The 13,887-nt window shown below is 34.3% G+C and overlaps 1 protein-coding gene across 1 annotated transcript in view; it reads right to left on the bottom strand.

Moving 5' to 3' along the window:
• SENP1 (SUMO specific peptidase 1) overlaps positions 1–13,887 on the bottom strand; it is a 50,808-nt gene that overhangs the window by 22,895 nt on the left and 14,026 nt on the right. The window contains exons 6-9 of the mRNA XM_069490167.1: positions 11,764–11,935; positions 4,302–4,405; positions 3,933–4,219; positions 1,476–1,530 (exon numbers count right to left, since the gene is read on the bottom strand). Of these exons, the coding sequence (XP_069346268.1) occupies positions 1,476–1,530; positions 3,933–4,219; positions 4,302–4,405; positions 11,764–11,935 (618 nt within the window). The remainder of the gene's footprint in view (positions 1–1,475; positions 1,531–3,932; positions 4,220–4,301; positions 4,406–11,763; positions 11,936–13,887) is intronic.

The following is a 13,887-nucleotide window of genomic DNA, read 5'->3' on the forward strand; positions in this document are numbered from 1 at the left end:
ATCTGCAAGTTAATCTTCACAATTCAAAAGTAACATATTAATACCGGCATTTTATTGATAAGGAAACTTGAGATTCAGAAGAGTAACTAGTCCAAAGTTACATGATTCCTGGAAAAGCCAAGATCAGAAGCCAGGTTTGACTCCAAGAAAACAGAAGAAATAAAGAATCCAAACTATGACATCTCCCTGACAGACTTAACAAATAGAGAATTTTAAGAAATATCTAAAGCTTGGAACATATAGGAGAGCTGCAAAGAAGTAGGGGAACTGAGATAAGAAAGCACATTTCATTATCCCTAATCTTCTCAAAGGAAACTGATATTATCATCATCCTAGCAACTGAATTACCAAGGCCATATAAGGCATCATAGTAACCTTTAGTAACCTATTGGATTCCAGAGGAAGAACTATTTGATGCCTCACAGAGAAGTTTCACATAGAAGATCACATTTGACCAAGTGCGGTGGCTCACACCTGTAGTCCTAGCACTCTGGGAGGCCGAGGTGGGAGGATCACTGGAAGCCAGGAGTTCAAGACCAGAAGATCATGTTTGAATTGAGACTTAAAAGATAAGAAAGAGACTAATGACAGACAAGTTGAGGTAGGGAGGACATTCTAGGCAGAAGGAACAATGAACTTGAAGGCAAGAAAATGCATACCACATTTACAAACTGAAAATAGTCCAGCATACAAAAAACACACAGAAGAGTCCCATATTTCCATATGGCTCCCTCTCTCACCTCCACCATGTCTATACTTAAATGTCACTTTATCAGAGACTTGCACTGAACACCCTAGATAAATAGTGTCCCCTCAACCCTAGTCTATATATTATCCTACTTCAGTTTTCTTCACAGTATTTATCACCACCAGGCATATGTTTATTTGCTTATTGTTCACTATCTGTCCTCCACCTTTCCCCTCAACTACAATGCAAGCTCCTTGAGAACAGGGACTTCATCCTGTTCACTGCTGTTATCCCCAATGTATATACTTAGTACCTGGCACACAGTAGCCTCTCAATAAATGATTGCTAAAGGAGAAAGAATATACAATAGAAAAGTGAGGCTTATGAAGGAACTGCTTTGTATACCATACTAAGGAGCCTGAGCTTAATTCTATGTCTGATAAGCCACCCTTGAAGGAATTTAATAAATGATCATAAAACTCCTTTAAAGAGTGATCAGATAGGAATTTTAGAAAGATCACTCTGATTGCAGCATGGAAGAGAGACTAAAGAACAAAGCAGAAGAATGGATTAGAGAACACGGTATGGTAGAAGATGGAATGAAGAACAAAATGGAGGCTGAAGGAAAGAAGAGCAACTAGAAAGTCATTGAAATAATTCAAATAATACATTAGAGATGTTTGAATTGAGGCACTTTTACTTTTATAATATGTAACTTTTAGTGAAGAAATTGTGATTAAAGAAAGGGAAAATAATATGTTAAGAATGACCTTTCTCCAAAGTTTACCTGGGAGTTGGAGTCTGGGAATCTTTCACTTTCAGTAAAATCACAGAATCTGATCCTAAATGAAGAAACACAGAGCATTTCATTATTAATAAAATGCCACACAGTTATACTTTCTAGATGTCTTAGCTTATGTTTCTATACTTTGTTATATTCTATTTCCATAAAAATAACATAGCATAAAGACAAAGGTACGAAAGAGAAAGAGAGGCAAGTCCATTTTCATCAAGACCAGAAATAGGTCTTAGGGAATTGCTTGCTTCACAGAGTTGCTCGGAAACACAAGCATATTTGCCCTTCAGCATCTACTTCTGTGCTGCTTCTTTCTGCTTCAGGGAAACAAGACATACCAGGATTTCTTAAAAGTCTTTACAGCAGTCCCCCGTTATCCGCGGGGTTTTGCTTTGTGCAGTTTCAGTTACTCATGGTCAACTATGGTCCAAAAATATTACATGGAAAATTCCAGAAAGAAACAATTAGTTTTAAACTGTGCACCATTCTGAGTAGTATGATAAAATCTCACACTGTCCAGCTTTATCCCAGGTATGAATCATCTCTTTGTACAGCGTATCCACACTGTATGTAACACCTGCCCATTAGTCACTTAGTAGCCATCTCGGTTACCAGATCAACTGTCTCAGTACAGGAATACTTGTGTTCAAGTAAACCTTATTTTACTTAATAATATCCTTGAAGTGCAAAAGTAGATGCTAGCAACTGAGATATGCCAAAGAGAAGCTGTAAAACATACTTCCTTTAAGTGCAAAGGAGAAAGTTCTCCACTTAATAAGGGAAAAAAACCTTTATTACAGTATACTGTTATAATTGTTCTATTTTCTTATTAGTTATTATTGTTGTTAATCTCTTACTGTGCCTAATTTATAAATTAAACTTTATCATAGGTATGCATGTGTAGGAAAAAACATAGTGTATATAGTGTACTATCCATGGTTTCAGGCACCCGCTGGGAGTCTCAGAACACATCCACCATGGATACGGGGGAGACTATGGTAGTTCATGATCTACAATGAGACTGAATTAAGTGAGAGAAGGAAAGGGAAGGGGCAGGAAAAAGAAGGGTAGAAAGGGGAAGAGGAGAAAGGAACAGTTAAGGTGGAGAGGAGGGGGACAGAGAGAGAAATAGAACTATAGGAGTCTAAAAATAAATTTTTTCAATTTTTCCTAAATTCTTTCATTCTATCATTTATTTTCTCTATTGAATACTCCTGAATGGCAGGAATCATGTCCTTCTGAAGTGCTATGATTAGAGTATTTATTAAATGACACAAGTAATTAAATAATGCAATGTAGCATATTTTCTTGTTTAGTTGTATCTAATATCTACCACACAATGTATTTTTTTGAGGTTAAAGGGCTCTTTTTACTTTTTTAAAAAAATGACAGTTCTCAATAAATCACCTCAAAAAATGTAATACACTAATATGTGTTCATGAATATATATAGCTATATAATGATGCCACCAAAACTTTTAATCCCCAAGTGAGAATTTTCAGAAAGTGATGAGTAGATTAAAAAAAAAAAATCAAATGACTTGAGGAAGGAGGGGAGAGCCGTAAAGGCTGATGCTCCACCTATCAAATGTTTCCTAACGTCTAACCACTGAACCTAAAACTTGCTTTAAGTTACATACCTAAGTACATAGCATAAATACATATATAATATACACCTAAAGAAGGGATAAACTAAGAAACAAAGAATTCTATCATAGCAAAATCTTAATTAACTGGAATGCTGAGACTGAATATTTTAGCTGAAAGTTAGGTGGAAAATTCCTTTTGTTTCCAAAACCTGCTGACAACCATTCTGAAGTGCATAAACCTACTATCTAGGTTTAGTAAGTATTACATGGTAATTAAGTTTATATACTTTAATACTTGTTGGATATTTCAAAACACCTATAACTTCAGAGTTCTTAATTATCACTGTAAAGTAACAAAAATGAGAAAGAGATGAAGCAATTAGGTTGAATAATAGACTCTACTCAGGAAGTTAATCATTTAAATAAAATACTATATCAAATCATTTGCATCTTGGTAGATGAAAACAGAGTACCTTATTTGTAGGTTTAGCTTACTCATGGCATGGTTAACTGATTACTTGTATTTAAAGTATCTAACAATTGGGTATGCCTCATCTGAAGTGGCTGGGACCAGAAGTGTTTAAAATTTCAAAATTTTTCAGATTTTAGAATATTCGCATTATAGCAGTTGAGCATCCCAAATGTGAAAATTCAAAATCCGAAATGCTCCAATGAGCATTTCCACAGAACATCATATTGGCACTCAAAAAGTTTCAGATTCTGGAACATTTTGGATTTTGGATTTGGATGTTCAACTCATATATGTTAACTTACATGTATATTATAATGTTACCTGTAATGGAGCCAATAAACAACTGGCTTTTAGGATTAAAAATATAGTTATACGATACCATTTTTACCTTCAGATTGTGTATTTGAAGCTGATAAGTTATCTGGCTGATGTGGAAGAGAGTGGTGATGGTGGGGTTGATGGAGAAGATCAGACTCTTTGGATCCAAATGCAACAACATCTGGGACATAAGATGATAGGGAGTATACACTGTGGGAGAGCTGTTCCTGGGTAGTTAAAATGCTGGCAGATCCAGAGGACGAAGTATCAGAGCCAATGATTTGAGATGCACAAGAATTTCCATTTTTAAACAATGAGTCGTTCAAAGTATTCTTACTGGAACTAAGACATCGAGACCTAGCAAGAGAAGAATATAATTTCAATATCAAATAACAAATTGTAGCATTAAATTCATCTGAAATACGTGTCTATGACTTACAGGTGTAAAGGAAAATGTGTGGTAGGTTTGGCTACAGAAAACTGTTTCCCTGTGACCATCTGTAGCAGTTGTCTGTAAATCTCTCTCTCCTCTTCTTGAACTGTCTATAAGAGGAAAAAAAAATTTAAACATAACCAATAAGGCATGTATTCTCAAAGTAGCATCTAGACGGGATTCCAGAAGCTCTGCCCAAAGCTCATGCAGAGTCCTGAAGATAATTAAGAATTCCAGTACATTAAGGATATTCTAGAAAATTATCAAGTGTGCGTAAGAGGAGCTGAGTAAATACCAGATAGTACATTTTGGAAAATATATGTGTATAATAGTGCAGAGAAGCTATAGGATATGAAACCAGAAGGCCAGTAAGCAATCACCTTACAGTGAAATGATAAAGAGTCCCAGAAATAAAACATCTGAGGACCTCTAAATTAGGATTCCAACAAATCCCCTGATTCTTGATACCTATTAGAAAAATCACAAGGGAGTAACCAGAACAGTCAAGATCAGTTAGAGAGAAATATCTTGCCAACAGTTTCCTATTCTGGCTAAGTGAGAGTATTTTCCAGAGATGGTTTTCATCTCCAACTTTTTCCCCTGTAAGCCCCAATACTAAATTTAGGGAAAACCACATACTTCCTAACATTAATTCCTTGCCTTCAACACCTGCTATGCTCCAATCACTAAAGATACTGCACTGAATAAAATAAAGTTCCTGTACTTGTGGAGTTTACAGTACAGTTAAAGGAACAGACAGACAAAAAATCTGGAAGTCCGAACAAAATTAAAGAGTAAGGGAATAGAAAGTGATGGAGGAGGAACAGCGGGAACAGGTAAGAGTTCTCTAAAAAGGTACTATTTCAGCAGAAACTTAAACCAAAGGAGGAAGTAAGTGATAGAAATATATAAAAGAGTATTCCAGATAGAGGAACAACAAATGCAAAGCCCTGAGACAAGAATATGCTTAATGTGTTCAAAAAATAGTAAGGTCTACATGAATGAGAATAGGAAGAAATGAGGTCACTTAGCAGAGAACCAGATAACATAAGAACTTGAAACTCTGGCAAAACATCTACCCTATATAGATCCCCTGATGCAATGGGCTGTGTTCACTAAGTAATATGCCCCAGTAATTTTTTTTAAATCTTATATATTGTTTAAACCACCAATCTTCACAAAATAATTTTAAACACTGTATCAGGGATAGCAGCATCTTGTTACATTTCAATATGTGCATAAGCATTTTATTCAACTACAAATATTTGTTAAAAGCAGAATGAATTAAGCAATTAACTATACAAAGGTAAACAGACACTAAGTTTTTTCTTCTTGAACCTTTTTTTTTTTTTTTTTTTGCTACATAGTAAACTATAATTATATTGTCAGTATAATGTTACTGATCTACTGGAATACACCTGAACTGTGAGGAATGACAATTCTCCATGAGAAAGAGCAATCCTTAAACTTAAATAAATTGAGTGATAAGACAAGGAAGAACTAGTTGAGCATTTGGTAGAAGAATGCACTCAAAAGAAAAACAAACTTGCAATGGACTGTGTGAAAAAAAAAAAATAACCCCCATTATTTTCTCCCTCAGACATTAATATTGTACTCAAGATTATGGTGGGCTCCTTTTCTAGTACTTGTGAAAGAGACTATTCACAGTATTGGAAAGGCACCTCAGTGACAGCACAAAAATAATGGTTAGAAAAACACAATTACCAAGTATAAATTACTATCAATAACCAAATCAGTATTTATTGGCTATCCTACTGGAGAGGATATGAGTACTTGAGAAATAAATTTAAAAACCAAAATTAAAATAAATGCCTCTTTATTAAAATCTAAAATTGTCATTACAAAGATTAAGTAGACAGCAGAATGAAGTATCATTACAGATTATTGGACTGTAAGAGATTTGTCAACCAACTTCATAGTGATCTACACACAAAAAAGCCATGTGTTATCTGGCACTTTACTGACCAGAATTTTTGCATACCCTCTAATGCAAATCTTGACTCCATTTTTCTACTACACCAAATAACCTAATCACAATACAATAGAATTAATAGGTGATTTTCAGGAAGGAAAGATGACAGAAGGAAAGAGAAATCAGACCGCCTGGGTCATGGAAATTAACTCTTAATTAACAAGCATTTTACTTCATTTTTATTGTCCCACCAAACTGGATTTAAAAAAAAGCTTTGACTATATTTTTACATCATAGAGAGCAAAGTAAAGCAGATAAACTGGTATGAGAGGTTACTTTGCATGGTACCTCTTTGTACTAAAGGGAATGTTGGAAAAAAAAAAAAAAAAAGCAAGCATTCCCATCACATAAAGACCTCAAGAGAACACTGAGAAAAGTGAGATAGTAAGAGTCCTTGTGCTTTACTAACGATATCTACCACAACACATTAAAAACACTTCTCTCCTCCCTCACATCACACAGCAAAATGTTTTCTTAGAATAAACTTTTGTACTTACAAATAAGACAAGAACCAAGAAGCCATAAAATGACTTCGCTAATGCAAATTATGAAAAATCTAGATTAATGCAATGCAAAGAACTGAAAAGCTAATTTAACACACAAAAGTCTCCCATGAATGATTTTCCCCAATAAATATGTTTTCAAAGAAAAGCTTCTGAGCCCAAACAACCTCCCATGGTCATTAGACAACATAAAACAAACAGGAATAAGTTATCCACATTCCAAATAATTTTCTGAGGTCTTTTTAAGCCTCATATTTTCAGTTTAAACTAATTTATGGTTTTAAAAGGTACAGTTAAGAACTTTTCACTGATATACAGGCTAAGCTGGAGATAACAAGGCTTTTTTTTTTAATAATGGAAAGTATTTTTCTTTTCTGTGTTTCATTAAAAACAAAAAAACATTGGGTATGTTATATTCCATTTAAAACCGTTTCAGACAAAAAATGGTTTAACTTTTTGAAAATTATAAATTCACAATTTATAATTATACAAATTTATGGGATATAAAGCAATGTTATAATTTATGAATACAATGTGGAATAATGAAATCAAGCTAGTTAATACATCCCTTATGTCAAATATTTAACATTTTATACGATAACATTTGAAATTTGTCTTAGCAACTTAAAACTGTACAATACACTACTAACTATATTTACCACCCTGTGAGAGAGAACTAAAAAACCACATACTCTAGCTGTTTGAGATTTTGTACTTTTTAATCATCATCTTACTATTACCGCACTCCAGACTTTGTAACCACCATTCTACTCTCTGCTTCTTGAGTTCAATTATTTTAGATTCCATATATAAGTGACAACATGCAATATTTGTCTGTGCCTGACTTATTTCACTTAGCATAATGCTCTTCAATTCCATCCATGTGTTGCAAATGACAGAATTTCCTTCTTTTTAAAGGCTGAATAGAATCCCATTGTGTAGCTATTCCACATTTCCTTTATACATTCATCTGTTGACGGACACTTAAGTTGATGTCATAACTTGGCTATTGTGAATAGTGCTTCAATGAACATGGGGGTACGGACATCTCTTTGACAAACTGATTACAAATCTTTTAGGTAAATATCCAGAAGTGGGATTGCTGAATTGTGTGGTAATTCTATTTTTAATTTTTTGAGGAACTTCCATACTGTTTTCCATAATGGCTGTACTAATTTACATTCCCACCAGCAGACTCAATAGTTCCCTTTTCTCCACATCCTCACCAACACTAGTTATCTTTCATCTTTTTGATAAAAGCCATTCTAACAGGTATGAGACGATATCTCATGGTGGTTTAATTTGCATTTCTCTAATGATTAGTAATGAGTATTTTTTCATATATGTGTTAGCCATTTGTATGTCTTCTTTTGAGAAATGTCTATTCAGGTCCCTTGCCCATTTTCAACTGGGTTTTTGTTTTCTTGCTATTGAGTTGTTTGAGCTCCTTACAATATTGGATCTTAATCCCTCATAGAATGTATGGCTTGTGAATATTTTCTCTCAAACCATAGGTTGTCTCTGTACCCTGTTTCCTTTGCTGTACAGAAGTTTTTAGTAATCCCATTTGTCTATTTTTTTTTAACAGGGTCTTGCTGTTTTTTTTTGTTTTTTTTTTTAACAGGGTCTCCAGGCCAGGCTGGAGAGCAGTGGCATCATCATAGCTCGAACTCCTGGGCTCAAGCAATCCTCTTGCTTCAGCCTCCCAAGTGGCTGGGACTATAGGTACACGCCACCACACTCTGCTTATTTTTGGGTTTTTTGCCTGTGCCTTTAGGTTCAAATCCAAAAAAATCAATGTCCAGACCAATGTTGTATAATTTTTCCTGTTTTCTTCTAGTAGTTTTAGAGTTTCTAGTCTTACATTTAAGTCTTTTTAATCCATTGAGTTGATTTTTGTATATGGTATGAGATAAGGATCCAATGTCCCCCTGCATACAGAAATCCAATTTTCCTAACACCATTTATTAAAGAGATTGTCCTTTTCCCTTTGAGTATTCATAGCACCTTTGTCAAAAATCAGTTGACTGGCCGGGCATGGTAGTCCACACCTATAATCCTAGCACTCTGGGAGGCCAAGGCAGATGGATTGTTTGAGCTCAGGAGTTCAAGACCAGCCTGAGCAAGAGCGAGACCCCGTCTCTACTAAAAATAGAAAGAAATTATGTGGACAACTAAAAATATATATATACAACTTCTGTATCCCCCATAATAAGCTGAAATAAAGAAAAAAAAATCTGGAGATAGATGATGGTGATGGTTGTACAGCAATGTATATATACTTAATGTCATGGAACTATATACTTAAAATGGTAAATTTTATGTTATATATATTTTACCACAATAAAAAAAGAATGATGAAAAAAATAATAATTTTCTGTTAAGTCCAAAAAGCTTGGTTTATCACAAAATTGTAAAGCATTTAAAAAATAAATGCTTTATTTAAAAAATAAAACCATTGCTGTCATCTATTACAAAGTGCAACACCTTTAAATGTTGCTCAGTAAACTGCAGACGAGTATATCTGGAAACAACATATAACTGAAAAGAAACTACCTGTGCTGTTACAGTTTACATTTTTATTGTCAGTATTTTCTCTTTTCCAAGCAGAAATAATAGCACTATTTAACAGAAACTCTGTAATAATGTAAATGTTCTATATCTGTGCTGTCCAATATGGTAGCCATAGCCACATGTGGCTAATGAGTACTTTAATTGTGGCTAGTGTGATTGAGAAACTAAACTTTCAATTTAATTTTATTTGAATTAATTTAAACAGTGCTTGTGGCTAATGGTTACCCTACTGGATAGCACAGCTCTTTAATACTGCCCTTTGAATCAGCCATTCAGCACAGACACCACTTGTATATTTCCAAATTCTTCTACATGCGTTGTCATCAAATGTCTATTGTAAGACTGAAACGTGCAGTGGTGGCATCATCTTGTTAATTTTGTAGATGGCTTCCTATTCCTGAAGTTGATGTATAAATTCACCATTAAGATTAATACATAATCTTCTTTCTTTAACATAATCTTGAGGATCCCAACATTTCCAGGGAAAATAACTTTTCCTCCAGTTTGTAAGTTCTCATCAATAAATTTAGTCCCAGAGTAAAAAAAGTATTATATATGGATTACCTGAAATATCCAAAATTAAATATCTAAATACTTTGTTGAAAGTTTGGTCCAATATTTTGTCTTATATTAAATGGGTATTCTGTAGTACAGGTGGCTTGCTTTTCATACCAGGAGAATACAGAACTAAAAACTGGGGCAAAATTTCCTGTATCTCTTGCTTCATAGAATAGATGCAATCCTCGACATCTTCTTTGCAATAAAGTAGGAAGGGGAACTCCCACTTCATGTTCTCCACTGACCCAGCCTGCGGCCTGAGGGGATGTTTAGAAGGGTAAAATTGCCTAAGCAACCCAAGTGGAGGTGTCAGTGGAGGTGAAAAGAAGTGGGGGTGAGTGATCCAAAGGACTTGTGGGTGAATGGCTAGCTTACAATGAACACAGATCAAAGGATCCTGGTGATCCTAGCAGTAGCCACATGGAGCAGGGAAGGGTTAGGAGCCCTGTACCCAGCTGTCAGGCTGCTGCTGTTGGTTTCACCACAAAGTCTTTCTGTACCCTTTAGGCTATCTAGACTCCAACGTAATCACAAGCCCCACAACTCCAATAATAAAAGAAAGCATTTATGTATGTAATAGCTCATATATACATCATACAAAATTTAATAGTACAAAAAGTATAACGAAAAATAAATCTCCCTTTCATCCCTGTTGTCCAGCTCTTATTACCAAGGGCAAATGTTGCCAGTTTCTTATCTACCTTTTGCCTTGCTAAATGATATACTAGTTCTGCCACCCTCCCACTGAAAATTTTAAATTCAATACAAACTTAAAACCAAAAATATGCACAGCATTTTTACTAACTACATCACAAATATTAAGTTTTGCCACCTAAGAGAACTTTATCAAATTATGAAATTATTTAGCATATAATGCCATATTCTTGACTCCATGTTCAGTAAGCTCCTTTGGGCAGGAACCACATTGCTGTGTTGTATAACTGAAAGCATACCAGACTAAACTTCCTTAGAAGATCTGGGTTCTGGGCCTGCCATTTATTAGTTGTGACCTATGACCTTTACTTATATGGATATCACCTCATCTCTACCCATTTAACTGGATTAGAAGGATTAAACACAATGCATGTAGAAAGTACACTGGAAACTCTAATGCTATATAAATGTAAAGTCATAATTATTATTAATTTGTATCTCCACAGCAACCAATCCAAAGCTGATTAGATGCATAATAAATATGTAATTTAACAGATGTAAGCACACTTCCTATTGCACAAATTATATGCTATATTATATTCACGGAATTGACTTTTTCCTTTAGGTTTACTGAATAAATATAACAACACAAGTGCCAATAGAGCTTCTTTATTTTCAGGAAAGTCTATGACCTCAAAGACGATCTTACTTATAATGCAAGGACGTAAACTGTTTAACTAGCTTCTTTATTTTTCTTTTATATTGAGCAAAAATTGTTCCTAGTGAGAAGAGCAGGTATTTTATCAAATCAAATTTTATCAAAACAAAAACTGTTTAGTAAGGCTAACAGTTTTCCCACAGGAAACAAGACTTTAAGAAAGGTCTAAAAAAGAGAAGAGACATAGTTTGATGTATGAGAATCTATTCAGGCAGTACTGAGAAGATTAAGCAAAGTCAGCCATCCAACAGGAATAGAAGACAGTAAAAAAAATATTGAAGTCCTGCTAAAGTACTTCTTTAATCCCTTTAGAACAGATGATAGCATTCGAAAAGAGTAATTCAGAAAGAAAAGGCACAGAAAGTATTAAATAGAATGGTTAATAAACATCTAAATCAGAGGGAGCAAATGGCTCAATGCAGAAAAAGATGCTAACTTTTAGTAGCTTTTTTTGCAGGTTTTCCTTACCTCTTCTGCTGTACTAACATGTCGCCTCTGAGTCTTCTTGGGGCTCAAGAGGCTTCGACGACATGAACCACTCCAAGATGGACTTGGAATAGGCTTAATAGGAAAAGATTTTTCATATGCAGATGCATGGCAGTGATGGTTTGACTTTCCCGTGAAAGTGTTTGATAATCCACTAAAAAAAAGAGTTTGTAAGAAAGAACAGTTAAGATAAATCTAATCTAGTGATTATTTTTGCTTTCCAGAAATAACAAAAACAAACAAAAATTTAACTGGTATAATGATAGATAGATGTACCATTTGAGAGAAATATACAAGAAATGATATATGGGGTTACTGCATCAGGTTCTGCCACTTAAAAGGTCTTACATTGTCAAACTACATAATTATCAAACACTTAAAATTGTATTTCTTGGATCCACAATCTAGAATTTCCTTTGGTTAGGAACCATACAGCTGTGCAGTATTATAGACAGCATATCAGACTAGACTTCTTCAGAAAACCTGGGTTCCAGGTATGCTACCAAACACATACATTTTCTATTACTCCCTGCAGCCCCTTACCCCAAGCCCACGGGAGGAAATTACCTTAAGATTAAATATGTAAAGATGAATAAAGTTGAAGCCTCTCAACTAAGCTTTTAAACTGAATTTTAAAATTTCCTGAAAGACCAATAGAGGGCCCTCAACCATTATATAAAGAAGAGCTACAAGGCTTTCTATTAGCTGAATCACTGTGAATTCTGCTTCTAGCTTATTTCCTCCCTCTGAAAAATTTTTTGTTTCTTTATATTATTTGTACCCTATCTAATGGGAAAAGTTGGCATGAAGAATATTGTGGATTCAAAACTCATTCTTCTCTCTAAGGCTTAATAATTTCAAGTTTTTTCTATGTGTTTTTCATCTGTCATTACTCCCAGCAAGTTTGAGGTACTTAATCTTAGCATAATAAATTTTCCTCTTTTTTTTTTTTTTGGTCCAGACTAGAAGTAAGCTGAATTCAATGAAATGAATGAAATCAACTCTAAATCATTACATGTGGTCTGGATCCAAATAAAATCAGAATATATCTAAAGAATATCAAAAAGCACATACTTTTCAACTCTTCAAATTCTAATGGTTTCTACACGTGTTAAAATGGGGAAAGGAGTAAGGACTCAGAATTTCAGGAATAGGCTTATTTTCTTGGGATGAGTGCATGCAGCTAGGAAAAGATGACAAGGGCAGTATAACTGTTAAAGATATAATGGATTCTCCACAATGTCTTTTGTACTTGTGCTTCCCAGAGTGTGTGTGTGCATGTTTTTAATATAAACAAATCTTCTTCTAAAGAAATAGTACAAAGGTATCTTGCAATGCCAGAAAGCAAGGGTGTTACCAAAAACTAATCGAGGTTGGGTCAGATAGACACAGAAGCAAGTATAAAGGGGCTCCCACTGGCCAAAGTTCTAAGAATCTGAGCATAAAAAGAATGAATGTAGTGGACTGAAACACACTGAATCCATAATGACACTCAAAAAAGAACAGAAAAAAAAAATTATTTGAACCACATGAAGTGAAGTAGCTATTTTTTAAAAAAGCTTTACTTTGAAAACTGGCAACAAAAAAGAAAAATCTAATAACTTATCCTGCCTTTCCTATAGGAAATGTATTTCAGGGTAATTAAATGGCCCCAGCTAATGAAAAAGGCAATCAAGTACCAATTAATAAGTGTAGGAGAAACAATAAAATTAGAAAAATATTATTTCATTAACACTAATAAAATTGTCAGGTAAATATTATCAATTGATATTAATAATGGTTAGGTGAAAGGCTGACGTGAAATTAGTCATTCATATAATGCCAAACTAACATCATCTGGATTACATTCTAGTTATAGGGGAAAAACCTAACTATACAATTAACGATCAGACTGTCACCTCCTCAATCCAGAGGTCTAGCTAGCACCACTAATAATAGGAGAACCAAACCACGATATTGTTTTCTAATGTGATATAATACAGCATCATCTTTTATTTAGTACATGTAATTTTGACAAAATAATGATACCATGAGGAAGTAACCTGTCAATTACAAAGGTGGAACTTTATGCAGAAAGAAGTCATGTCATTAAAATTAAAAACAAAA

This window comes from Eulemur rufifrons, chromosome 16 (assembly GCF_041146395.1).
Source record: "Eulemur rufifrons isolate Redbay chromosome 16, OSU_ERuf_1, whole genome shotgun sequence".
NCBI lineage: Eukaryota > Metazoa > Chordata > Mammalia > Primates > Lemuridae > Eulemur > Eulemur rufifrons.